The sequence below is a fragment of the Microdochium trichocladiopsis genome (assembly GCF_020744255.1).
Source record: "Microdochium trichocladiopsis strain MPI-CAGE-CH-0230 chromosome Unknown B0I36scaffold_7, whole genome shotgun sequence".
Taxonomy (NCBI): Eukaryota; Fungi; Ascomycota; class Sordariomycetes; order Xylariales; family Microdochiaceae; genus Microdochium; species Microdochium trichocladiopsis.
In genome coordinates this window covers 2078162-2104505 of record NW_025763550.1, presented here as the reverse complement: position 1 = coordinate 2104505, position 26344 = coordinate 2078162, and the positions used below count along the sequence as shown (strand labels likewise).

General features: G+C 54.0%; 11 protein-coding genes across 11 annotated transcripts; 7 read left to right on the top strand and 4 right to left on the bottom strand.

The window, feature by feature from the left end:
• Nucleotides 1–3306: 3306 nt before the first annotated feature.
• On the top strand, nt 3307–4033 carry B0I36DRAFT_364979 (uncharacterized protein; the record flags this gene model as incomplete). Its single annotated transcript, XM_046159069.1, has 2 exons — nt 3307–3475; nt 3540–4033. 2 exons carry the CDS (start codon nt 3307–3309, stop codon nt 4031–4033), a joined length of 663 nt encoding a protein of 220 aa, XP_046010632.1.
• A 507-nt stretch (nt 4034–4540) lies between these two features.
• Nucleotides 4541–6133, bottom strand: B0I36DRAFT_246538 (S-adenosyl-L-methionine-dependent methyltransferase; the record flags this gene model as incomplete). Its single annotated transcript, XM_046150236.1, has 2 exons — nt 4541–4750; nt 4823–6133. The coding sequence occupies 2 exons, from the start codon at nt 6131–6133 to the stop codon at nt 4541–4543; spliced, it is 1521 nt and encodes a 506-aa protein (XP_046010631.1).
• Nucleotides 6134–6403: 270 nt separating this feature from the next.
• On the top strand, nt 6404–7993 carry B0I36DRAFT_328000 (tryptophan synthase beta subunit-like PLP-dependent enzyme). Its single transcript, XM_046154538.1, has one exon. The coding sequence runs from the start codon at nt 6449–6451 to the stop codon at nt 7847–7849; it is 1401 nt and encodes a 466-aa protein (XP_046010630.1). The 5' UTR covers nt 6404–6448; the 3' UTR covers nt 7850–7993.
• A 617-nt stretch (nt 7994–8610) lies between these two features.
• On the bottom strand, nt 8611–9647 carry B0I36DRAFT_364976 (transcription factor S-II, central domain-containing protein; the record flags this gene model as incomplete). The annotated part of the gene is made up of 3 exons (XM_046159068.1): nt 8611–8619; nt 8678–9442; nt 9510–9647. The coding sequence occupies 3 exons, from the start codon at nt 9645–9647 to the stop codon at nt 8611–8613; spliced, it is 912 nt and encodes a 303-aa protein (XP_046010629.1).
• A 648-nt stretch (nt 9648–10295) lies between these two features.
• Nucleotides 10296–11434, top strand: B0I36DRAFT_385772 (RPEL repeat protein). The gene is made up of 3 exons (XM_046161081.1): nt 10296–10571; nt 10628–10683; nt 10780–11434. The coding sequence occupies exons 1-3, from the start codon at nt 10472–10474 to the stop codon at nt 10945–10947; spliced, it is 324 nt and encodes a 107-aa protein (XP_046010628.1). The 5' UTR covers nt 10296–10471; the 3' UTR covers nt 10948–11434.
• Nucleotides 11435–12215: 781 nt separating this feature from the next.
• On the top strand, nt 12216–14716 carry B0I36DRAFT_375507 (alpha-L-arabinofuranosidase; the record flags this gene model as incomplete). The annotated part of the gene is made up of 8 exons (XM_046160373.1): nt 12216–12353; nt 12438–12908; nt 12971–13084; nt 13159–13348; nt 13419–13828; nt 13882–14049; nt 14166–14273; nt 14339–14716. 8 exons carry the CDS (start codon nt 12216–12218, stop codon nt 14714–14716), a joined length of 1977 nt encoding a protein of 658 aa, XP_046010627.1.
• A 333-nt stretch (nt 14717–15049) lies between these two features.
• On the top strand, nt 15050–17564 carry B0I36DRAFT_144018 (uncharacterized protein). Its single transcript, XM_046148419.1, has 3 exons — nt 15050–15420; nt 15490–17471; nt 17545–17564. Exons 1-2 carry the CDS (start codon nt 15241–15243, stop codon nt 17269–17271), a joined length of 1962 nt encoding a protein of 653 aa, XP_046010626.1. The 5' UTR covers nt 15050–15240; the 3' UTR covers nt 17272–17471; nt 17545–17564.
• Nucleotides 17565–17728: 164 nt separating this feature from the next.
• Nucleotides 17729–18351, bottom strand: B0I36DRAFT_144010 (uncharacterized protein). Its single transcript, XM_046148418.1, has one exon. The coding sequence runs from the start codon at nt 18204–18206 to the stop codon at nt 17784–17786; it is 423 nt and encodes a 140-aa protein (XP_046010625.1). The 5' UTR covers nt 18207–18351; the 3' UTR covers nt 17729–17783.
• Nucleotides 18352–18597: 246 nt separating this feature from the next.
• Nucleotides 18598–19099, top strand: B0I36DRAFT_144005 (uncharacterized protein). Its single transcript, XM_046148417.1, has one exon. The coding sequence runs from the start codon at nt 18667–18669 to the stop codon at nt 18973–18975; it is 309 nt and encodes a 102-aa protein (XP_046010624.1). The 5' UTR covers nt 18598–18666; the 3' UTR covers nt 18976–19099.
• A 112-nt stretch (nt 19100–19211) lies between these two features.
• Nucleotides 19212–19905, bottom strand: B0I36DRAFT_351305 (FKBP-type peptidyl-prolyl cis-trans isomerase; the record flags this gene model as incomplete). Its single annotated transcript, XM_046156999.1, has 3 exons — nt 19212–19491; nt 19570–19669; nt 19728–19905. 3 exons carry the CDS (start codon nt 19903–19905, stop codon nt 19212–19214), a joined length of 558 nt encoding a protein of 185 aa, XP_046010623.1.
• Nucleotides 19906–20351: 446 nt separating this feature from the next.
• On the top strand, nt 20352–26340 carry B0I36DRAFT_433012 (Rap1-interacting factor 1 N terminal-domain-containing protein). Its single transcript, XM_046162650.1, has 2 exons — nt 20352–26210; nt 26287–26340. Exon 1 carries the CDS (start codon nt 20678–20680, stop codon nt 26012–26014), a length of 5337 nt encoding a protein of 1778 aa, XP_046010622.1. The 5' UTR covers nt 20352–20677; the 3' UTR covers nt 26015–26210; nt 26287–26340.
• Nucleotides 26341–26344: the final 4 nt, after the last annotated feature.

The following is a 26344-nucleotide window of genomic DNA, read 5'->3' as shown; positions in this document are numbered from 1 at the left end:
CAATGTCGATCTTCAAAGCACTCGGGCCACTGGCCCTGGGAGCATTCCGTTCCCTTGGCCATCTGGCGTCTTTCTAACTCTTTGGGTCAAGCATCAGATGCTATTGCCTGCCGTCTTCAACCCCTATCCCTCCACTGATCCGTTCTAAACGCATGAACCCCGTTCAAAGTTATTGATTATCTTTTCGGTGCTGATCTCTGCTTCTTTTCCATGTAGCAGTCGGCGCACAGAACGATATAAAAGCAGCATGTGTGGAGAGCAAAGCTCGAGTCTATCGAACTAACACCCGTTGCTGGCATTTACAACTCCCCGCCATTCTGTACACCTCATTCAAGTCGCAGTCCGGCCCGTCGTTGGTAGTGTCGATTCCACAGCATGACATTCGACAGCACTAGAGTCTGCTGGTGGGTTGGACACTGCCTGTCGCCCAGTGGCTTTGCCAGCCTCTTCGTTCTCGGCTGATGGATCCTTACCTTGTACAGGCCACTCCATCGTCAGAACGGAGTGCGATTAAAGCCGATCTTGCTCCAATGGCTTGAGGGCTACCAGCCTATTCCCAATACACCCCCGTGAGTGATTCCTGACCCGTGACAATAGCCGTCCGTGTCCAAGTCTCCAACCTCCTGCGCCACCGAGGCCGCGGAATCTCGCGCAATGTTCTCACCGTTGGTCTCTTTCCAATAAATTCCCATCCATGTACATGCCTTACAGTTGACACGATGCGGCGATCTGTGCTTCGTGCACAAAACCTCCCTTCTACGCAAGATAAGACTTTTGCAAGCATCCGAAGGCTGGTTTAGTTTATACATCCAGCTATGTAGTTGTAGTCCGCTATGCACCCCTTGAACGTGCTTCTTCAAAATACTCTCGAACTGTGTGGTCCGATCCGGCTTGCTTGTCATGAGTGCCATCGCTACTGTAGCCTGGGTGAAGCGCTCGTGATGCTGGTCGTCGACTAGATCCTCGAGCTGCAGCAGGATCGACTTTAGCTCATTGGTCGCTTTGGTTTTCGCTGTGGGATTCGACGACGCCGAATTTCCTGTCAGACAAGGGGGGGTCCCAGAGAAGCATTCCGCGATATATGTGGTCGTGATTCAGTTGTTCCGTGCAGCATTCTGTATATCGGGCCCTTAGCAATTATAATTCTCAGGCTGGAGTGTACTCATCAAAAAATAACCAATTGGGCTTCGCTCAGAGTATGCGCATCCAAATGCCGACGTTGCTGGCCCCTGTATTGACAGTCGAGATACCAGGTGCAATCTGGTCTGGCTAGCTCCTCTAGGATCACTAGCAGTCTCTCCTAGCTACGACTAGCGCTCCGAGTATGTCGCCGCAAACGGATTTAGACTTGGGACGCTGATGGCCTGCGTGGTGAACCCTTGCATCTTCCCAGCTTCACCCTGTCCGAACTTGGCAAGGACATAATCGAGAAATAGACACGCTACATTGTGTTTTTTTATCGAGTTGTTTTTGTTGTCTGGCACAGAATGAAGACGCTCGTTGTTTTCTCAGGCGTTCTTGCCGTTCGGCCCGTCGAGTTCAATATCAGCACACATGATATCCCCAGCCCTGGACTCTCTGTTCCAAGGTATCAGTTTCTGCAAGCGATGTGGTTGCGTCAAGGCCCAGCTCCACAAACGTTCCAAATTTGGCCTCTAAGTTCATCTCATGGGCCCTGAGCTGCAGTGAGCCACGCACACGTCTTGCCGGTGTCACTTTATGTGCTCAGGATCACAGAGGTAGTGAACCTGGTTGGCCATGTATGCGAGCAAGCGATCACTATATTCAAAGCCTCCTGGTGCTGCCTGCTGATTACATGCTCTGTGGATGTTTCTGAGCACTCTCAGTAGGGTATAATCTCTCCGGAAGCGTCGCGTGGGAAACTTCCGACAGACTCCCCGTAATGGACGCCTGAAAAAAAGTAGTCTTACCCATCCCTCGGCACCAGCGCCTCGCATGATGCGCGTTATTTGGTCTCTTTTGCCTCTCAGTGCTTCATCGTTATCCAACTAGTCAGGCGTTGCCTTGACGTGCCTTGACGTGACGCCTGGCGGTCTGCCGTGAGATCTGCCATAGTTGTCAACACGAATGACGGGAAACCAGTCCCAACTTTGACCGCTTGGCGCTATCACAACCAGGCGCCTCGAGACCACGACCGCCAATTGAGGTAGCTTTGAATGGATTATGCTTAATTATCCTATTGAGCCTTTCGAACTTGGCCAGGCCCCCCCCCCCCTAACACACCCCCTGGCCCTGGGTAACGGTAGCATCTCGAAGGGCCTTGCAAGCCCGTGAGAACAGCGCGATTTGCTCAGCCAGGCTTCTCGCCGCAACTCCCACCGCCCGACCTTCGGTAGTGAAAACCAGACCTGCTGAGTGAGGACGATCTTGTGGCCATCCTAGTGCCGACCAGCTAGATGGCATTGTTTAGTGCTACAGCGTTCTTGCTGATAACGTTTGGGTGCTTGAAGGTGGACTTGACAGTCATCGATCGCAGGCAAGTGAGGTGCTCTTGGCGAAGTTCTTATGCAGCCCTGAGCTTCCGGTCCTGCTAATCAATGGGATAATTTGCCCGTTTGGAAGCCCATCCAGATTTGCGATAAGCCCGTGCTGTGGCTGACAGATGCAAAATAGCGCAGAAACAGAGGATGAGCATGGCCTGGCCTACTTTCTCAATGTGGAAGTCGGCTCTCAAGCAGAGCCGGACCCTCGAGGAGTCTAGCCATGCTGTCAAAGAATGGCTCAATCGTACTATAGTTGTCAGAGACACCCTTTGCAGTCATCATGGCACACGTGAAGGCCGCAGGGAGAACCAGCGCCGAAGGCAACAGCGTACTGGCAGTGTTGACGACGTGGCTGGATAGGTTGCTGATGGCATGTGCATGTGAATGGCCATTTGCTGCGACCAAGCGTCAATGAGGCTACTATGTAGGACCCGCCCCCCCCCTTGTGGAGAGGCCTGTGGGGATTCACGGCGGGTGCTCGCAGACCCCTGTCACGTTGAGCAAGGCTGGACGCACGAAGTACATTTGGACGTTGTACCTGCCCGAACCCCACCTGGTCGTATGGCCACGCGAAATCGTGACGCGGTCTCCGGCCAGTCACTTAACGCGCCTTGAGCTGGCGCGACGTGCGTTCGCTGCCTCAAATAGCTGCGCCAGCCCCATCCCATGCACGCAAGCTGCGAATGCTTAAACCTCAGCAACGCAACCCTTTCCAAGCCAGCAAGAAGAGCCACCCGCCTGCCACAGAAGGCTTTGCATATATATTGTGCAGCATCATAACGAGCCAATCCAATTTGCAACCATGCTTCTGAAGCGCAAGCGCTCCGATTCCGAGTTCTCATGCTCTTCGGCCAGCACTCTCAGCTCTCCTCCACGGCCCGAAACCTTCTTCCACAAGGCACCAGCACATCTCAATAGCCGCACCCTCAAGCGGCATCGTGACAACCGCCCGTCTGAGGACAAGGTCTATCGTAAGCTCTCCAGGTTGCGCTCTAAACGTTTGAGTGGGCGTAAAACTAATACATGTCGCTACAGAGCACACCCTCCACCTCCTCTACTCGGCACAGCAAATTCATGCCGCCCACCAGCGATCGCCATCCCCAAGTCCGCAGACCCATCCTCCAGACCAGAGCTCCCAACAGATGCCCCACTCATTACATCCCTTGGCTTCTGCTCAGCGATCTCTGCATAACTTCTGGACGCTCCCTGGCAGCAGTCGTGCGAGACCTACCAACATGCCAAGCGCACCGACGACTGTCCTCTCCTTTGTGGCCAGCCACCCGACGAGCTGTGCCGATTGCGGGGATGATCCCAGCATATGTAGTAGCATGGATACAGATGGCGACCTTCTCTTGGTGGACAACACTGCTAATGGGCTTGCGGCCTGTTCCTGTTGCGGCAAGAATGTCTGCCGACAATGCTCCATCACCAATCTCGACGAGCAGCGGGTCTGCCTGAGCTGCACGAATATGCAGCAGAAGAATCCCTGCCATATTGTCAGGAGCAGGCCGTTCTTCCTGCATGGCTGAAGCCAAAGCGAGGGGGCCTTAGCAGTACTTGTGGCATTTTCGTTCAGGATGTCATTTAGCGTCGGGTGTTTTGGAGTAGGCACAATGCAGTCTTGGTTTAATCTTTCTGTCAAGCTCATCTCAAGATGTGGCGAGCATGCGGTGACGGGAATCTCGTAAAGGCAATCTGTAAATGGAACATTTTGTTCTAGCACATACCGTGTGCGCCATGGAAGTTATTGACTCCCCAACACGTTCACGCAGCAAGCGAAACTGCATTCTTCTGTGCATTGATTGAGACCGACAGCAATCATCAGGAACACGAAGGACATCATTCTCGCAGCGGACCACATATTCGTCCCGCACAATACCAAGCGAAGTTCACAGCACGATAGTTCACTAGTCAAGCAAGTCTCCCGTCTCACATCAACAGCTTTGCGACTGGAAGGAGGCGATCGGTTCGCCAGGACAGAACTCACGCGGCCATGAGTATATTTTGTGGTGAATGGCGACTTCTGATTACCTGTTCTATATCGTCACCATTACGCTAGCGTTTTTGTACCAATTCAGCAACGGATTTTCTCCACTGCGCGTCTCCGTGTCATCTAAATAAGCCCAGTCCCGGAAATAATCCTCATGCGTCATGACACGTGTCAGCTTGCCCGTGATCGCACGGTAGACTGACTCCATGACTCGAAAATCTGTTGGAAAGAGGATATCAAAGTATCCCTGGTGTACCTGCAAGGAAGCGAAGAAATCACCGTCAGCTTACATGCATGCAGACGGCTTCGTCCGGCAGCAATGACTTACCAAGGGCGTGGACACAGGTACCATGCGCCTCTGGTACCTAGTCTGGACGACAGGACTGTTCAAACCTCTAACGGCGTCTGGCAGGGTGTGGAAATCGCTCGTCAAGAGCCGATGAGCAGGGAAATATCGCTCGAGGATATCGAAGAATTGCATCAGTCGAGTAGGAATATACTCCGGATCACTGAGGTTTGGCGCAAAGGGTCGAGCTTGCTTCAGCTGCCGAAGGAGGCGGGACGAGCTGTATGGTAGAGGATAGCGCCCATTTGTCGCGGCGTTACGCACACGCAGGTATCGTGCCGCGACTGGATCGAGCACAGGTTCGTAAAACTCGTGAAAATCGCCCTTGTCGTCGATAAGGACAGTGCCCTGCAGCGGTTGCTCTGTCTTGAGATCGTACCGGATCGCGTCGTGGGCAAAGTTGTCGAAGACCTCCATGCCCAGAAAGAAGCACGGCGATGGTATCCTGTCATTCCAATCAAATATGGATTTGTTGATAATTTCAACCTTGGACGCATGGCCCTTGCTCGCTGCCGAGGTCAAAAGCTGTCCTGCCTGCATGTCTGCGAGTTGGGGCGAGATCTCGATGATACGGTACTGGGTTCGGTCGTAGATGTCGGGCTCCATGTCGCGGATATAGTCGAGGATGTTGAGCATGAGGGTGCCGCGTCCAGCGCCCATTTCGTAGATGATCAGGTCGTGGTATGGATAACCAGACATTATGTAGTTGGACATGAGGTAGCGTGCGATGGCCTCGCCATAGTAAGGGCGGAAGAGCTCGGTTGGTGTGTGCCATAACTGGCGCGTGTCATCATGCGCAACAGCGTCAAGCTTGTCCTCGAACTCCGTGTAGCGCTGTCCGACTTGGGCGTGGAATGCAGGTTCGTTGGGGAGCGAGTTGAAGTCAAAAGGCTCTCCGGGTGAGAATATCACCACTTGCTTGGAGAAGTAGCCGTAGTGGGGATTGTAAAGGCTGTCTTCGATGAAGTCACGCATGAGCATTTTGACCTGGCGCGGTCGCGAGCGGGTTCGGCGAAGGTCGTCGGCGGTTACGAGGGGATAGTCGCGGTACTGTTCTGCCATGTCGAGAGAAAAAAGCTCCGTGCGCTGCTGCCAGTCGCTTTCATTGGAGGCCGCCTTTGGCTTCGCACCACGGGCAACGGTCTGGCGAGGCCTGGAGGCCATGTGGCGGCGAGGTTGGTTGCGACCATCTCGGATACAGGAGGACAGAGCGGCAAGGTTCTGGCGGGCGCGACACGACGGATGATGGCGAAACAGCTGGCGGAAGACGCGCGCCAGAATAGGCGAGTCCATGAGGAGTCCGGACTGACTAGCACAGAGCAACTGGGGTGCCGAATGTGGAAAAGAAGGATTGTGGGATGCGCGAGTGAGGTTTTGAGGTTTCGAGATCGTCCCGCAAGGGTCCGCCATGGTGATGTCCTTGGCTCGCGTGCTCAGTGGCCCGAGCTCCGTTCCGCACCGCATCCCGCCGGCGACGCCATGCCCGGGACCCACCAGCAGCACTTGAGGCTTCGTGCCCCGCTGTGAACGCCTCTATTTCCCGGTGGTGTCTTCACAGCAGCAGAGTCGTCAAGCCATTGCTAAACTGGTGACCTCGCCGCGCGCAGCATGTCGCTCAGCGACCATCCTCGGGCCTACGGCACCGCCGCTGTGGCTGCTGCCTTTGCTGCCGGCATAGTCCTAACGCTCGGCTTCAAGGATCTCTACCCGGACCTCGAACGCCGCTATCAGGCCCGCCGCCGCAAGCCGCCTCGCGGTGCCTCGTCCTGGTCAGACCTCCGCCGCCGGTCCAGCTTATTCTGGGGTCCTGTACAGCTCGAGGATCACGAGTCCGACCCAGATAATGACTTCACACCTGCACCGTCGGCTCAGCTCGGCATGGTGCCCGGAAGTGTTAGCGGGATTGAGGGAGCCATCGGCAATACGCCCCTAATCGAGATACGTAGCCTCTCTCTGGCCACGGGCCGTGTCATTCTTGCCAAAGCGGAGCTGCTCAATGCGGCGGGGAATAGTCCGAAAGATCGAGTTGCTCTCAACATGATTCGAGAAGCTGAGGCTGCCGGGCTCCTGCTGCCACACCGAGGTGATACCATATATGAGGGTACAGTCGGGAGCACCGGCATCTCCCTTGCAGCGCTCGCTCGTGCCAAGGGCTACCGTGCTCACATATGCATGCCGGACGACCAGAGCATGGAAAAGTCGGACCTGCTCCACCACCTTGGTGCCATCGTTGAGCGCGTGCCGGTGGCTCCCATTACCAGTCCAGATCATTTCGTCAACCTTGCTCGCAGACGCGCTGCGGAGCACACGGCGTCCCAGGCAGACAGCAGTGTTGGTTTCTTTGCTGACCAGTTCGAATCGCCCGCTAATTTCGCCGCCCACTTCAAAACAACCGGACCAGAGATTCTTGCTCAGACCTCAGGTCGAATCGATGCCTTCGTTGCCGGCGCAGGCACAGGAGGCACCATCTCTGGTGTGGCGAAATATTTAAAAGAGTCAGCCAAGCTGACGAATTTGAAAGTCGTGCTCGCAGATCCGCAAGGGAGCGGTCTCTACAACAAAATCCGGTATGGTGTAATGTACAGCAATACAGAAAAGGAAGGAACTCGTCGCCGAAGCCAAGTAGACAGTATCGTCGAGGGTGTTGGGATCAACCGCGTGACGCACAACTTCGAGTCAGGCCGGGATCTCATTGACGACGCTGTGAAGGTCACAGATGAGCAAGCCTGCGCCATGGCACGCTGGCTGGTCGAGAACGATGGCATTTTTGTGGGTAGCAGCTCGTCAGTGAACTGCGTCGCCGCAGTGTCCACTGCACTTTCATTGCCAGAGGGTAGCAGGGTTGTGACTGTGCTGTGCGATTCGGGAACTCGTCACCTGAGCAAATTTTGGAAGAAGGTTGCCGAAATGGGGCTTGAAGATCAGGATCAGGTCGACGGGCAAGACATCGGCGTCCAGATTCTTGGAAAGGAGGACTTGATCAGCCTGCTCGGCCTCAAATCGTCATGAGACCCGACTTTGCTCCTGAATTTACTGTGGCCCAGACTCAGTTGGCTACCCCGAGCTGATATCGTCTCGAATCGCAAAACACCAATCCCTGAGCACGTGGCAAAATGCACGGCGTCGTGCACAGCAGGAAGAATAGACTATGATAAGAATTTATCATTATTTGCCCAACGATGTGGCCTTATTACCGTAACGGCGGATATGTCCAGTTGTGGATTTCTGCAACGTCTGACCTCATCGATTAGTGCAGTATGATAGCGAGGGAGCCTCCATGTCTGAAATTGCCTTCGTCTATGGAACATGGTATGCTACGGTGACCATGAAGAAGGCCTGCTGAATGCATAAGAGCCACCAAACCACGTGAGAGTTCCGTGCGCCCTCCAATGCTGGGAATGACGTGATGACGTCACAAGCTCCTACCACATCCGACAACGCGTCGCCATGGGGAGCCTGGATTGTTCGCAAAGTGCGTCTCTCTCCTCACGACAACATAGCAAGACGGAGCAAAGAGATTTGGACACGAACGCGGGAGCCTTTTGTAGCTGTCTCCAGCTAGTAATGCAGAATCACGCCAGCCGATGGGTCCGTCCAGTGATCTGTGGGAGAAGATGGGAGAGGATCGAAGCATCAAGTGAGTAAGGTGAGCACACCAAATTCAGGATGTAAATGGAAACCATGTGTGCGCTGGGGCTGATGCCTGACAGGTGCTCCGTGAAGACGATGGTGGGACCAACCACCCTGCCAAGATGAGGTGGTCGCGAAAGTTAAGAGAACTGCAGGCAAGTTAACAAGCTGATTACATAAAGAAAATGACCGGATCTTACAACATACCTTCCACCGTTTCCCGCAATTCATGCATTCGCAGAATGTCGTCATCGGTTCGTCAGCCGAGCGTGTCTGAGCTTGGGTGTATGCGACCTTCTTCTGTTTGCAACTGCCACACTCCAGAGAGTCACTGATGCTCTTCTCTGGCATGCCTGCCTGGGCTGTGCGCATGTTCTCCTTCTCGAGAACAGCATCCGCCTTGCGCTGTTCTTCCGACTGAAGCTCTTTCGAGCTCATGGTGACGAATCGCTCGGCGGAGATGGTCCCCGTCATGACATTCAGGCGTAGCTTTTCATTGGCCTTGACCTTCAGGTTCTGGAACAGCGAGCGCATCTTCTCCTTGTAGTCCTTGGTCTCTCCCTTGAAGTGCTTGTAAGCAGCGTTCTCCACCTCGATGGCGCGCTGAAGGACGTTGTCCTCAGCCTCACGAGATCGATAGGCTAGACCATTGTAGAGAAGACCAACAATGTTGTCCCGGGTTGTTGAGCCCGTCCGGTTAATATCAATCTTGTCCGTCTTGTAGTGTCTCTTCTCAATGTCGCCGGTATACGAATTTTTGCTGGCTGTAGTTGGTTTGGGTGCAGGTGATCCTGACTTGATACTCGCAGGAGACGCAGATCCTTGCAGTTTAGCCATTTGGGAGCCACCCTTGGCCTTCTTCTCTGCTTCGACAGCCTTTTTCCATGCCTGGACGACTTCGGCTGCCGCGCGCGCAATGTCTTTGTTGCTATCTGTTCTGAGCTTGCCGATGAACATGCCGGCCTTCGTGTTCTAAACGGAGAAGGAAAACATCTGAATTAGCCGGCTGGGTCTAACCCATGATTGTAAGAGGGCATACCCGGATCATTTCCTCGGTCGGATTGCCCTCCTTCCTAAGAGCCTCCAAGGCCGCGATGACCACTGAAGCAGGCTCATTGGAGTCCTTGGCTTTCCGGATGGATTGTATGCGCGAGGCGAGCTCCCTTTGGTCCAGCATGGCGGCGGTTGTCGCAATGCTGCCGAGCGAACCTTCCAAATGCTGGTGTACCGCCCTTGATATGGAAGTGAGCCTTGCTTTCGCAGATATTTCCCGCGCGGACAAGTGGTGCGCGCTTGCCGTGTCGATGATGGAAGGTCGCGGAATTTAGAACGAGGTCTCGGGGGGGAGTGTGGTGCAGTGAGTGGTAAGGCAGGCGCAATCGACAAGGAGGCCGTGGTGGAGGGATAGTGGTCAAATGAATGATACTACCACCAAGTTCAGCTGACACAGAAGGTAGTAATGACAATATGGCGGCGCGTAAGGTCGGGACACACGTGTGCGAAGGACTTGCGAGTTGCGATCGTGGTCTGCCAAGGGTCAGTCCCGAGAAATCAAGTGTCGAAGCTGGACCCAGATGACGGTGGGTCTGGTCGGCGACAGTAGGCGCCGCACTGCTGGGGAACGAGAGCACGATATGCTGGACATACCCGGCACTCATTGGTCGTTTCAGCCCAGGTTCCATTGCTGTATACTGGATTATGTAATCCGTGAGAGAGTGCCCGACTGGGGAGCATTAAGGCTGCCCAGGTGGGCACGACAAGCCCCCGCAATCTTGGGGTACAAGCCTGTGAGTGCTGTCCCCGAGTTATGGGCCCCGCACGGCTCAAGCTCCAAGCTTTCAAGGTTTCCAAAACACCTCCTGAAGCACATTCGCGCTCAGTTCCTGAACTCTTTCCTTCACAACTTCGAGATTCAGAGCTCTCCAATCATCCGAGGACCTTTAAAATACAACACTACTGCTCTGCCAGTCGCGGCTCTGCTCACTGACCAGCATCGACAACATGTCTGGAGTCGATAACGCCCCCATTTCACCCATCGAGCGCAAGAACTCGCTCGAAACCCATCTCAAGCTCCGCCCAGAGCGTGCTGAGCTCGTCGAAAGTACGAAAGCTTCATTGGCTCCTACCTGCATGTTCATTGCTAACTGGGAAGCACAGAAAATATATTGCCTGAGTCCACAGCTGCTGCCAGTCTGCAGGAAAAGCAGAAGGAGGTGAGTCTGTCTGTCCGGCGTTTGACCTTGGTCCTGAAAACCACGGTGACTAATTAAATACCATCTTCAATACTTGCTGACAACTGAGCGCTATAGCTTGCCAAGCATATGCGTGCAGACTCGCTCAATGACAAGATCTCTCATCGACCGTCGCCCGAGAAGTTGATGAAGGAGGGAGTTCTTCACGAAGATCCGCGCTCCCCCGATGAGAAATACGCGGAGGCCATCGAGGACGAGTACGCTAAGCGTGAGGGTGGCGCCTAGATCAAGAGAGCGCGAGCCCACATGACCTGGATGGCTACCTGGGTAGTTGAAATCACAGAGTACCTGCCAGAGTACCTGGGTACCACGTTGAATGTGTCTGCTTACATTTTGCCCGTGTGGTGCAAATCGAGCCATCTAGAAGATGAGCGGTGCATGCTTGAAGCTATACCTGCCTAACGCTTGATTCTTGTGGAGGGTCTCACCAAAGTCGCCACGAATATGGTGCATATGCTGCTACGCTTTGGATTCGGTATCAGGAAGTGGGTTTGTGCTTCAGCCGCTCCCATGTGCAGTCTCTGCGAGATCATTGCCTATTGTACATTCCGACACTCCACATTCTACTTCACAGGCCAGTACGATCATGACTGGTCTCAACTTCTAGCACTTCAATTTCTGCTTCTGACCATGCAAAGTGACCATCTGTACGTACAGAGCGCTCTCCTGGTCTGCACCGTTGCTCGAAAAGACTGCCGAATTGAACGATGACGAAATCCACACGAACCAGAATGTGCTGCAGGGGTGCCGAATTCAACCCGCGTAGAGCTCATGATTGGTGGGCTCCACGGTAAATCGCCCCCGATTTACCCCAGATTTATGTTGCCATGATCTAATCTCGACTACCGGTCCGGGGGAGCCCAATATACCCGGTTACCCAAATGATGCAGCAGGCTAAAAGCGAGCACCCCAGACCAGCGGCTGGAGGCGGAGAAGCAGCGTGAGGCCACACTCACCGCCGAGTGCTTGGTACATGGAACCACCTACCGCGCGGAGGGTGTCGATCATAGGCTCACCACAACTGCCGGACGTTACATTCGGCAAAGGCGCGCCCGCCTTGGACCCGCCACGACACCCAGACAAGCAGGTCCGCGGGCTGTCGCGACTCTTGATAGGCGCGCATGACACCAGAAGCAGTGCTGGACGAGTAACGAAAGCTGCAGCTAATCTCCCTGGTTCCGGCGAGATCGTCCGCGCTGGTCTACTTGCCCCTTCCTCGCCCATGATCCCCTCACGCACGATGGATCTTTGCCGCCTTGGCTCGCGAGCCATGGGCCTTGACCCCCGAAATTGCCTCTCTACTTTTCTTTCAGTCACTCCGCAGCGGCTAATTGTGCCTCGCAGTGCCCACAAATCAAGAAAGATGGCACACCCTGTGCGGAAGTCGTCGAGATGGGGTATAAAGTGCTCGCCATGTCGCCATCTCTGTCACTGAGATCGAGCCGTATCTAGCAGCGAAACCTGTGCACCACGCGGAGTGCCTTGTGCCCACAATGCATCCATCCAATAGTGTCTTGCTGGCCGCTTGGCTTGCCTGGACAAGCTTGCCCACCGTTTCTGCCATTGATATAACCGTCAAGGCCGATGGGGGTAATGCCACCAACGGGCACCAATACGGCTTTCTCCACGAGGTAAGCATCAATCTCGACCTAATGGGAAGGGCTCCATCGAGGGGATTGATTTCAGGCAATTGATCTCACCAACTCTGCTCAAAGGACATCAACAACTCAGGTGATGGTGGTCTCTATGCTGAGCTCATCCGCAATAGAGCCTTCCAGGCTAGCGAAGGCTTCCCGTCTACACTCGACGCATGGTACAGCATCGGAGGTGCAAGCCTCTCCTTGAAGAAGCTTGAGAAACCCTTATCCGAGGCTCTTTCTACGTCGCTCAATGTTGCTCCATCCTCCGGTGGCTACGCCGCGTCTGCCGGGTTTTTCAATGACGGCTATTGGGGAATGGATGTGAAGAAGGCGAACAAATACACCGGCTCCTTCTGGGTCAAAGGCCAATATGACGGCCAGTTCACCGCTTCATTTCGGTCAAATATCACGGGTGATATCTTTGGTTCAACCACAATCCAGTCCAAGTCCGTCCCCGATGACTGGACCGAGCACACATATGAGCTACGTCCCGAGATAGATGCGCCAAATTCGAACAATACCTTGGCCATAACGTTCGACTCCTCGGTATGTACATTTTGGCCAAGCCAGTTTCACCCACATCAGCAACTAACGCAGCATATCAGAAGGTGGTCGATGGTTCTCTAGACTTCAATCTCATAAGTTTGTTCCCGCCTACATTCAAAGGCCGCAAGAATGGCATGCGGATCGACATCGCAGAGGCTCTAGCAGACCTGCACCCTGTAAGTTTCCCAATGCCCAGGCAATGAGCTTGGGTCATCGAAGTACTGATAGCATCACATCAACTCGCTTGCAGACCCTCTTCCGCATTCCTGGTGGCAACATGCTTGAAGGGCAAACGAACTCATCCTGGTGGGACTGGAAGGACTCACTGGGGCCTCTCAAGGATCGTCCTGGGTTTGGCGGAGTGTGGAACTATCCACAAACCCATGGACTGGGACTGTTGGAATACCTGGAATTATCAGAGGATCTCGATATGGAACTCGGTAAGTCCCTGGGGTTCACGCAAGCGGGCTAGGCGAGGACTGGGTTGTACTGACAGACGACGTGCAACAGTGGTCGGTGTCTACTCTGGTCTCAGCCTGAATGGAGATATCACCCCGGAGGACCAGTTGCAATTTTTTATCGACGATGCCCTCGATCAGATTGAATTCATCCGTGGTCCAATCGACTCAAAATGGGGTGCCCGTCGCGCCGAATTAGGCCACCCCAAACCTTTCAAACTGCGTTATGTCGAGATTGGGAACGAGGACTGGCTCGCTGGCCGACCCACCGGCTGGGAAACCTACAAAGAATACCGCTTCCCGATGTTCCTCGAGGCTATCAATGCCGCATACCCGGACATTCAGGTTATCGCGTCTGGCTCAATATTCGACGGCCATGACATTCCAAAGCCTGGTGCGGGGGATTATCACTTGTACGCAGAGCCTGACACGCTGATCAAACAATTTGGTCGTTTCGACAATGTGAGCAGTCAATGTCACCAGCTGTCCAAGAACACACTACTGACTCGGTACAGGTCGAAACTCCTCACATCATAGGTGAGATGGCGGCCACCCACCCCAACGGAGGCACGAGCTGGGATGGCCCTATGCAGCCATGGCCGTGGTGGTCAGGCTCCGTCGCCGAGGCTGTGGGTCTTATCAGCTACGAACGCAACCAGGACCGTATCATTGGCGCGGCCTACGTAAGTGCAAACATGCCACAATAGAGGTTTCCGGGGAGGGATCTCTTGAGAGAAGTTCTCCTGGGAGGAGCTTGCTCGTGTAAGGCTAACGACGGCCAAACCTTCCGGCAACCTAGGCCCCTGTGTTGCGAAATTTGAATAGATGGCAATGGCCTATCACCATTGTACATCATGCTGCCGATCCGGCGCTTACTACGAAATCCACAAGTTGGTTCATCTGGGAGGTCAGTATGCTTCCGAGTCCTGCTTATCCGCGACGAATGATGAGGCTGATTCGGCCACCTCGCAGCTTTTCGCCGGACATGTCTTCACAGAAACTCTGCCTGCCACTTCCGAGGACGGCTTTGGACCCCTTTACTACGTGACCGGCAAGAATGACATCACGGGGGGTCATATCTTCAAAGGCGCTCTGTTCAACTCCACGGACAATGCTGATGTCCCTGTTCGCATCACCTTCGAGGGGGTACAGGCCGGAACGCAGGCTGAGCTGACGCTGCTGTCTGGCCCAGAGAACCCATACGGATACAATGACCCGTGGACAGGCATCAATGTGGTTGAGACCACTAAGAGTACACTGATTGCAGATGCTGAAGGGGTATTCAGCTTCGAAATGCCGAACCTGAGTGTCGCCCTCTTGGACACCGCCCCGAAATATGGTAGATACTGACAGCTTGAAGGAGGAGGTAGCTAGCTCAGTTTGCTTTACCTTCAATCACAGTACTGCCTATCGCGAGTGGGCCGTGTAGTCGAGGACGGTCGTCTAGGGTGAATTTGACGACCCCATAATTCACATTGCAATGCTGAAAGTGAATCATAAAGTTACAACTATCAGCGCAAGACAGCCGTCCTGACTTGTCGTTCAGCATGGTTCTGCGTGAGTGGGGACTGCAACCTGAGAGGTTTGAGGGCTGCTGACTCATATGGGCGTCGCCCTTTACTTAAGCCCCACACTTCTCAGAGGTAATGGATGCGGCACGTGATTTCGTGATCACGGTCTCTCCCACAACCACGTGAATGCACTGTCCAACGCGCCTCGCCGAACTCCCGCCTCGCCGCCACCCTGCTTCTATTGTTGGCCTCTGGCCTGATGCCTGCTCAGTGTCGCAGAGGCGACTTCGCCGCAAGATTTGTCAATACGCAGGAAACGACGACACATGTCTTCTCAGCCGCACAGAGTACACGTAGATAACAATGTGCTCAGAGCGGGATCGAGATGTGACGACAGTCAAGACAAGCGTCGTTGGGCAGCCTTCGGCAATTCATCGGGCCGACATGCAGCAGTTCTCACGCGAGGAGCATGAAACCTTGAAGTATCATCTCCTGGGGCCGTCGCTCACCAAAGCTGGCCAAGACGCCGTGGACCAATCTAAGGTGCGAAGGTGCTTGAAATTCGAGCACGACACCTTGAGATGACCAAGCTGACTGGCGGCGGGAACACAGGTGTCAGAAATTATATATAGTGCTTCCAAGGGGTCCAAATATTTCAACCGAGAGGAAGAGAAGGACAAGATCCTGACGCAGAAAATCACAAACATCTTGCATAAGAAGCGCCAGCTAGAACGAGCCGATCTCACGAAGGAAGCCCGTGCTGCTGATCACCTCATCGCCCAACTTGAGCTCAGTCGTGATCTCTCTCAACATATCGTACACGTTGATTGCGATGCTTTTTACGCTGCGGTTGAGCAGCTTGATCGGCCTGAGCTCAAAGATGTACCCTTTGCTGTTGGTGCTGGAGTGCTCACCACTTGCAACTATTTGGCCCGCAAATTCGGTTGCAGGAGCGGCATGGCTGGGTTTGTTGCGATGAAACTTTGTCCCAACCTCGAACTTATTCGACCAAACTTCGATAAATATACGGCTAAAGCTCGCGAGGTACGCGAGATTCTGGCCGACTATGACCCACGTTTCGAAAGCGCGAGCATAGATGAGGCGTATCTCAATATCACTCAATATTGCGCCGATCGTCGATTGAGCCCGGAAGCAGCAGTGCAGCAGATGCGTGACGAGATCTGCCAGAAAACCAACATAACAGTCTCGGCTGGGATCGCCGCAAACGCAAAGCTCGCCAAGATATGCTCGAACATGAACAAGCCTAACGGGCAGTACCTTCTACCAAACGATCGAAACACTATCATGACCTTCATGCGGGATTTGCCCACGAGAAAGGTCAACGGAATCGGCCGGGTTCTCGAGCGTGAGCTGCAAGAGATAGACGTCAAGACTTGTGGTGACATATGGGCCCAGCGTCACGTCCTGCGACTGCTATTCGGAGACAAGACATACGAGTTTCTGATGATGGTTCATCTTGGCCTTGGTCGTACCCACATCCAGCCTGCCGAAGAATACGAACGCAAGAGTGTTGGAACTGAGAGCACGTTTCGAGACATGTCAGACGGAGCGCAGCTCCGAGAAAAGCTTCGCTGGACCGCAGATGAGCTTGAAAAGGACATGCGGCGCGCAGAAGTCAAAGGGCGCACACTTGTACTCAAGGTCAAATTACACACGTATGAGGTCTTGACGCGACAGGTTGCGACACCCAAAGCCGTTTTCCTGGCTGATGACCTGTATCACTATTCACTGCCGATTCTCTCCAAGCTCGAGCAGGAGATCCCTGCATTCAAGCTACGGCTTATGGGGCTTCGCTGTACACACCTAGTCAGCATGAAGAAGCCAGATACTCGGGCGTTCTTTGGTTTGAGACCGCCAAGGCCCATCGAGGTGAGCAACAATCACGACAACGTGGCGAATGACAAAGTGGAGGACTTAGTGGGGAGCGGGTTCGGCGCAGAAGGCGATTGGGAAAGTTGGGGCGAGGAAGATCTGGCCCTTCTCGATCGTGGGATCAATCCGGGTGGTTACAATCTCGAGCCAGACTGTGCGCAAAATGCTGCTGAAGAACCCTATCGTCATCACGGCAAGGAAATCATTCCAAATCCTAAAAGGAAGCTCACTCCGCCCGAAGACGAGACCTGGTGGGAATGCCCTATTTGTGGACGACCACAAAGCACGAATGAACGACTATTCAATGAGCACATAGACTTGTGCCTGTCTCGACAGGCAATTCGAGATACTGTACAGATTGAGTCGGCCCGAAGCCCGACCCCTGTGGGCGAGGTATCTGATGCGAAACGGTTGAAGCACGTGGAAAAGAGGAAGCGTGCCAGAATTGCGCCAGCGGGAGATCCCAAACAGAAGAAGTTGTCGTTCGGCTCGGCTGGGTGATGCTCTATACACAGCATCACAACCAGGCAGATCAGCCCCTAGACATAATTTAACCAAGTTCAGCACCACACCCAAAGATTTCACCAACGGAGGGATCCATGGAATTCTTCACAGCATTGGCGTTCTCATTCTAGGCCACGGCAAATCAATCTTCAGACTCACTATATGCTGCATTTCAAGCTACTTTGCTTGACCATGGGGTAAGGATTCTCCTTGGAATAATTGTCCCAGCCAACCAGACCATGTTTGATTCACTACTGCTTGGCATAGCAGTCGCCACTGTGAAGTGTAACACGTTGGGACGGCGTTTTGAGTTATATTTTTACGAAGTCACTTTTGCGAGGATCAAGCCTGTGTCACAAGAATCCCTGCAACTCCGACACCTTCAGTCCATTGTATAATCTGGGAGTGGCCAGGCCCCGTGCAATTGCGCTTCTTGCTGTCTCACATCGTGTAGCCTCCAACCGGTGCCGTGATGAGACGGCTCCAGGCGCTGAACAAGACATTGGTGATCAGCGCGGCTCAGTTTTAGGCTTGTCCTGGTCTCGGAAGACGTTGCTCGCCACCAACCCCATCAAGTTGGCTAGCAGTACGCGAATCAGTGTAGGTGTGATATGCTCGCACTCGTGGGCGACATCGTTATTGTACCACGTATTCAGCAGTTCTGACGGGCCGGCCGTACCCCAGCACATCATGAACGTTGCAAAAGTTGGCCACGCGTGTTCGCGTGTGGACGTCTGTGACCAACCATACGACGATGAAGCTAATTTGATAGGATGAAGCCGAGCCAGATCAGAGGAAATCGGATGCGGAGGGAGCCGGGGGAAAACGCAGGGATCAGCCACATGGCGGCGCCCTGTGGAGCTAATCGCCACAGGTTTGCCCCGAAGCCTGGGAAAGGTTCCATTTTCCAGGATCCCTAGCAGAAAGCGCATTGCAAAGACACTACGTACGTACTTTGTGGCCGGCGTCAGCAGTAGCACGAGGATTACTGCATAATGATGCTAACTTGACAGGCATGCAATGGTCCAGAAGATGGCATGCAAAGGCAGACAGGGCCAATGGAAAATCTACTTGGAAGCACCCGAGCCGGACTGAACCTTTTGCCCAGCATGGCCACTGGAGGAGCACACACTACATATGGCACGCAGAAGGTAATTAAGCTTAGGTTGTACTGTTCAGCTGCAAGAAATAAGACCTGAGCCAAAGTAGCTATTTGTTAGCATGGGCGACCTCTCGCCAGGTCTTATGGCGAGCACTCCCGGTTTCAGGCACTCATCATCTGGCAACCCAGCCATTCTGCCGTTTGGAAGGTTGCATTTGTCCAGCCAATTGAACAAGTACTGCATTGCTATTTGTCACCATTCTTATCGCGTAGCCAACGAGCATTGGCTCATGTCGCTGCGGTCCTGCCCAAGTAGGATCTTGTCATCGATATTATGTACAGCAGGTGTGCCTGTACTCATGGCAAAAGCCTGCTGTTATTGGCATCACGCAACGTGCAGCTGCTTGTCATTCGCTCGGTGCCCGTATCATGATGTTCGATGCATCATCAAAGATCAGTGCGCACCAAGGCAATCAAAAGTATGCATAACGATAGATGTAGGATTAGGCGGATGCTGTTCGTGCACCTGTGCATCACATGACCCTTGGGCGAGGAAAAATAATCAAGAACGGCTTGATTTTCACAAGAGTGCACGTTGATACTTGGTCCTGCTAGCCGGTGAGCTGATGTGCTTAATTTGCAGTGGCGCTCTCTTGTCGGCTTACTTCCCGTTCCACAAGTCACCATTTATAAATTATGCCGGGCTTCGCTTCCGATACTTTTTGTATGCCTGAAAACCCGGTGACTTCGCGAGGATCAAGCATCAACGTAGGCAGAGGTTCAATAAAATAGGCCTTATGCAGATGAATGAACAAAGCATGATAGCTGTGCTTGCTTAAAGCTCATTATGCTCCTGGCCGTCATCGGTATCAGCCACAATGGTACCAATCACCTCGGCGGCCTCGCTTGCGGCACTGGCGACCTTCTCCACAATCTTGGTCTCTGCCTCCTCGACCACCTCGCTTGCACTCTCGGCGGCCTTAGTGACGATCTTCTCAGGCTTGGGAACACCATCAATGCCCATGAGTTCCGTCTCGAAGATCAAAGTCGAGCCGGCCGGGATAGGTCCCATGGCGCGCTGACCATAGCCGTACTCGGGGGGAATCGTCAAGAGTCTGTTCAGCATGACGAGTGTTAGCACGGGAGGCATGATAGGTCAGGCTGCAGCCGGACCTGGGAATGCTGCTACGGACCTCTTCTCGCCGATGCACATGTCCAAAAGACCCTCATCCCAACCCTTGATGACGCGACCGGCACCGAGCTTGAAGGGAAGGGGCGAGCCACGGTCATAGCCTGTAAACAAGTTAGGCACAAAACCGTGCGTGCAAAGCGAGTGCTGGTCTTGACTGACTGGCATCGAACTGGGAACCATCAGAGGCCAAGGTTCCGCGGTAGTGAACCTGAATGTTGTCGCCGCTCTTGGTCCGGCGATCGCACTCGACAGGGAGTGTCACCTTGATCTCGAGCTCTTTGGCGCTGACGGTGCCAATGGCAGCCGAGGCGATGAGGGAGAAGATGACGGCCTTCATGATTGGATGTGTTGAAGGTTGACTGGTTTCGTATGGTGTGCAAATGATGGTTTCCTCGGGATACACACACGGCTATGTATTCGTGCATCGGGGCCCTTCGTCACCGGCGGGCGGAAGGACAGCTGGCGGCATCCCCGGCAGGCCCATTCGAGAGCGGGGGTGGGGTCGGTGGCCCGTGGCCCTGCCGGCGGTGAGGAGGCTCTTCCTCCGATGCAAGTGCAAATGTGCCGGGGTCGCAATGACATAAGCAGGCTCTCCACTCTGGCTTTCCGCAGGCCAGGCCGTTAAAGTGGCTGGCTGCTCGACGCGACTGCTCCGCGTCTGCTGCATGCCGTGACGCGCCAGCCAGCCGGCTCCCTGTCGGGCTCGCAATCCCATGGCCCATTTTGACAAATCACGATGGCCGAACCCCGAACCTCCCCTTGCCGCCGCCAATTAGCTCCAGCCTGTCATTGAGGCTGCACCCTTCGTGAAAGGAAAGCTCTGAGCTGCACTTGACAGTTGCAGATTCTTTTGCAGCTTTCGACCCCATCATCACAGCGGGCACCGCAGTCGCCGACACTGCCCATACACACGCCTCTACTACATTCGCTTCTGGGGGTCACTCGACGTTCGCTCTCTCACACGCCATCGCCATTGGGGTCCAATAATTCCAAGCCAATTCGCGGACGAAGGCACAGTCACTTCGACAGGCGTATGACCGATTTCGGCCTCCAGAGTCTGAAGCTTTTAGCTTGGGCCTCTCGACAGCGGCCGCTGAGTTGTGGCAGCCATGGTCGTGCCTCCTGGTTCCGCCACTGGGGGCCTCGAATCACTGCCTGCTCGACCGCCCACACCACCACGCGAGACTCAGCAGCAGCAGCATAGAGCACAAAATCACTCCCGACCACTCCATCCGCTGCTCAATCTGCAGACGCCACCGGGGCACTCCCCTGTGTCTCCCTCCGATTCCTCACTTCCAACATCCCAACGTCTACGCAAAAGAGTCGGCTTCACAGGCCACGCCGACTATCAAGAGCCTCCGGTATATTCCGACAAGAAGAATGTTGAGGTTGTTAAGCAACCGACCCCAATATCTCTACCTTCATCTGCAACCTCAACCAGACCTTTGAAGTCGATTCTCAAGCCATCCCCGGCAAGAAATCCTTTAGACCCAGGGGCGGGTGACACTTCAGACGGGGCTCGGGCCAACTTGGCCACTATGCTGGAGTCAACAATAAAGCAGCTCGCAGGAGCAGATCGAGATTGCAAAGTCGATGCTTATATGATGCTGGTTCGAGCCTTGAAGGTCTCGAATAACCTTCCCGATCGCATCGCTCTGCAAGACAAGATGAGCCTCTTCGCGCAATTCATTCAGCGTGACATAACCACCAAAAGCTCAGGCGGCGGGATTGATTCGTCTCTCACCAATCATGCCCTTACTTTGCTCGTCACATTTCAGCATTTCCCTGCCATTGCCTCAACTCTCACGAATGACTTTGGCGTGTTCATCATCGATCACTGCATTCGATCCTTCGAGGACGCATCAGTACCCAAAGATGTGGTCCGTCACCTGATGCAGGTCGTTGCTTCGCAGGAGTTTTCCCCTAAGGTCATGACGGCGGATCGAGTGGGCCGGCTTGTATCGGCTCTTCACAACATTGAAAATCACCTCAAGGGCAAGAGTATCATAATGTCTCGCATCATCATCTATCGCAAGCTCGTCAAGCAGTCGAGGCAGCACATGCTGATGCACTCAGACTGGCTCCTTGATCTATTCACCGACATGCTGAGCACTTTGAAGGAGATCCGGTCCTCAGCCATCGCCTTGGGCTTCGACACTTGTCTCACCCTGGGCAAAGAGAAGCAACTATCTAAAAGAGTGCTGGAAATCCTCCAGGTCTCTGTCGACGACACCAAATACATCGAATACTACATTGAGCGACTGAAGGCCATGGCGAAGGACAAAGCAGACTCGGCCGTTGTCCCTCAGATTTGGAGCGTAGTCGTGCTTTTGCTCCGCTATCCAGTCGACCGGTGGGAGTACTTCGTACCATGGCTTGACATTATTCAGAAATGCTTCAACTCTAGTGACTGGCAGACCAAGCACGAAGCAAATCTCGCCTGGAACCGGCTCGTGTACACCTTACATCAGAACGAGACTTCGTTCTTCAAGACGCTTGGCACAATGTGCCAGCCATTTGTTAGCCAATTGCGGCGAAAGGTCACCGGAGCGAAGCAAGGGGATCTCAGACAAACGGTGCTCGGAAGTATCTGCAACCTGTACTACTACGCCTTCAAGCCCAACACGAACCCTACACATCTCGATACGCTTTGGAAGACTTGCATTGTACCGATTGTCAACCAGCTTGGGGCCATCGAGAACGAATTGAAAGGGCCGGAGAAGTACATATCTGGCACCACCACCGATAATGTCACGCATGCTGCAACATTACTGACAGGGATATTTGATTCCTCGACGGCCCGTTTGTGGAAAGAGGATCGCGTTTTTGACAAAGCGCTAGTCACGCCAGCTGAACTCCCAGCTCTAGATCCCAAATGGATCCGTCGGAATGCAGCCAAAGTTTTTCTCGTCGTATCCCCCATTTTGGAGGTCAGCTTCCTGAACCTTTCCGATCCAAACTCGAACGCTTCTAAACTCTGGCGCACCATTGTGAATGCTGTTGTGGCAGCTTCTTCAAAAGAGGTTAAAGTGTCTACCGATACAGCCGTGTTTATAGGTAGCGCACTCAGCTTTCTTCTACGGATCTGGTCCTCTGGCCTAGACGATGCGGACATCGCCCAAAGCCGACGCTTCCTCAACGCAGTGCAGCAGTACATTACTGCCATGCTCAGTTGCCTCGGTCTACTCCCTTTCACGGAGAAGCAGCTTTCAATGAGCAAGCAAAACATGTTTGTTCCTGCAGCAACTCCATCTCACCGAGATGTGAAAGGCCACGCAAGCACAAAATCGCCCCTTTGTCATCTTTTCTGGATACTTTCGACGCCGCCGCCAAATATTCCAGACGATGAGCACATGCACACTATGGTCGTGTCCGTCCTCTCTCCATTCTTCGCCACGCGTCCTGTATTTGCTCGTCGAGACTTGGCTCACGAACTCATGCACTCTCTACCTCAGGAGTCGAGCTCAGTGTCAGCGACCTGGCAATTCATTGCGGGGATTCTTGAGACTGCGCTCATCAACAGTAAGGACAGTCACTCAAGCATATCCTCATCCGGTGAGCCCGCCATCGGGCATCAATATCGGGGCATTGTCAAGCACCTGGAACGTGGATTGGTCGCCACACCAAATCTACAACGGACATATTGGCAATCTCTTTTGGCTGCAGTCACTGACTGTGCCGTCGAGGAGACGGGATTTGCGGGCTGTGCCGTAGCTGTTATCGAGCCACTTGCGAAAGCAGCAGTTGATCTCATCTCGCATAGTACCGAGTCGCTGTCGGATCACATCCATAATGTTGGTTGCGAGCTCATCAGCCGCTCGACGCAGCCCCATGATCGTCAGGCTCTTGAGACCGCTCGAAGACGACTCTGGGGCACCTTAGCTGCTGGGACACGTTCTGCCTCACTCGATCCCTTTGACAACCTATATCGTTTGATTAACAGCCTCCTGATGTGTAGTTACAACAAAGTTGATACTGCAGGCTTCGAGGAGCCGGCGGTCCGCATGCTGAGCGAGATTACAGCATTTTTGGCACGGTCAAACACCCAGCTAGCCCTGGGTAGCCTCCTTGCGATTCAGTCGGGCATCTCGCGTTGGCTCCGAGATGCGGACAGTAGGTATGACAGCAAGCAATCTTCGCCGGTGTATAATGCGGTGCAAGCGTTATGGGACCGAGTATGCTGCGTCTTCGGCGGGTCCGAAGGTCTCAGACAAACAGGGTTGTCCTCCGTCGAGCTTCTTCTCTGTGCTGCGTTTGGAAGCAAGCATGCCAATCTGGTTAAATCTACAGCAGCACTTTGGAACCAGGCTTTCGAGCACGAGGAAGCAGTGGACTATCCTGAGAAGCTGAAAGATGTTCTCCTAGCTGTTCATACATATGCCGACATTGTCTTGCCAGGACTGCGGATACCCAACCACCCAGATAGCATGGAGAGTTTTGTCATCCCCGAATCTCAGCACAGTGGTATCGAAATGGACACCACCACTGATGCAATCGCGCCATTGCCACAGCAGAGCTCCGATGGTATGCCACAGTCAGGAAAAGCACTGTCGCCGCGGACGTCATCGCCTGTTGGCTCAGTTAAACTATCGTTTCCTGCAGCGCGAAGCGCTGCGATCACACCGAGACGCACGCTGCGGAAAAGAGAAAGGAAGCGTGTCAGCAATGCACGACTTCGCCACGACGACTCTCAGATCCACTTCGCAGCGATTGATTCGTCCTCGCCCTCGGGCGACGTTGAACCACAGCATCTGACCGAGCGACAGATCGAAATTCGGGAGCGACAACGAGATGCGTCTGTCCTGTTTCCTGAGCTGCGCTCGAGTGCTGGCCAAAACGCGGATTCGCTGGAGCTGGAGCCACAATTACCACAGCAAATAGTAGATCATGCGGCGCGAGAGCACGCGGCGACACCCGAACGAAACCAAGCCTTTGAAGATTTCGTGTCATCAACGCCTACTCCTCGTCGGGGACAAGCTGCACTCATCATCGAGGATCATTATGGGCTAGACGAAGTACCGTCCTCGCCACCTGAACCCCGGCGGAACTTGCTGCCTGAAATGCGCACACGATCCCGCAGTAGCAGTAGCATCATGGACGATTTCCAATTCTCATCGTCACCAGTGCCGGGTTCACCAACACTTGAACAAATGAACTCCGCCAAGGGCAAAATAACTGTTCAGGACGACCCGGCATTCGCAACCGACCAATTCTCTACTCGCAACGATGTGCCTCTCCCTGCGTCCGGGCTGGCAACGGTACAAGATGGGCAATCATCTGCGCGGGTCATGAGTCGACCATCAACTCCGCCCAACAGACGACGCACGCGATCGCGCAAGGATTCACCCAAATCTGACAACGAAAACGAAGAATTTGTTGATGCTCTCACCAGCCCCCAGCACAAGTCCCCACGGATAATCCAGAAAAACGAGGCACACCTTGCAATGTCCAGCGAGACGAATTCGACCAATGGTGGACTTGTATCTCGGTCTTTTGATTTGAGTGAGGGCGAGGAGCGCAGCATGGCACGCTTGATTGTCGAGCTTGATTCACGGAAGTGTGACCCAGTCCCACGACCTGACAGTCTGTCGCCGGTCCAAGCGGCTAAGAGAACTACTGGTCCAGTGATGGAGTGCATCACGGTCAAAGGAGAGTCTGACGCCGAAATGAGCACTCCTCGCCGGAGTCCACGCCATGCTCAGATCACTGCACCGGTCATTCCTTCAACTCCTATGGAGATCGAAAGTCCACAAAGCTCCCTCAGACGATCTAGGAGAAAGAGGAAGCGGACGACGGAAGTTGCAGACTCGACACAAAAGAAACGGAAGCATAAACTCGCCGGACAAGACGCAGAAGTAGATGCGGGTTTGGGGAGTCAGGCCTGTAGCGACGAGTCCTCGCTAGCAGCACTTGATACTTCATTCTCTTCGGCCGCTGAGGACGGGAGTATGGAACGGGAGCCTAGTCAAGAGCTTGGGGCACCCGCAACTTCATCACCACTCGCGGTTCAGCAGGATAATGCCGACATCGAAGCTGAGTATAGCGACGCAAACAGCTCAGATATCAGCGAAAGCGAAGCTGTCAACTCTCAGCTGCTTGCCGAGGCCTCTCAAGATAGCTATGGCAGTCACTCGCAGCAGAGGCACGGTGCTGATTCAGTTGTCCTGGTCAAGCACGAACCCGGAGCAGTTGGAAATCTAGGCGAGATTGTGGACGAGCATCCAGTCAACGTGGTCAGGGAGGACACTACAGAAACCCCATGGGTTGCCGGGATTTCGGCCGAAGCAAACCCAGCTGCTAGCATCATAGCATCGCTGCGGGCTGGCCTTTCCGCTCTACAGACAGCCCAGTTGAGTCGCAAGGAAGTGTACGAGATTGAGGATATGTTTATGGACATCAAGAAGGCACTCTATGCAGCGGATGAGCGCAGTAGAAGCAGCCGGTGAAGAAGGCTTGGGCACAGAGTACAGGTGCGTGGGAGCAGACAACGTTGGCCTGTGTACATGTTTTGTTTCATTGTTTGAAAGCACCTTCATTACTGGCGCGGCGTTTTGGGCGTAGGGCACTAGTAGGCGTAGAGGCCGGCGAAAAAGAGATACAAGAATACCAAAGACGGATTGAAGGCTCTTTAACAAGGCAATGGTCAGTAAAAAGTGGGCTCACCTGACTGTGACGATACCCCGACGGGAGGTGCTCATGCAAAGATATGGCGTTTCAGATCAGCTAAAGCTGGCGGAGGTACTGCGTGCCCCGCATCAAGGCACTGGCCAGGGACC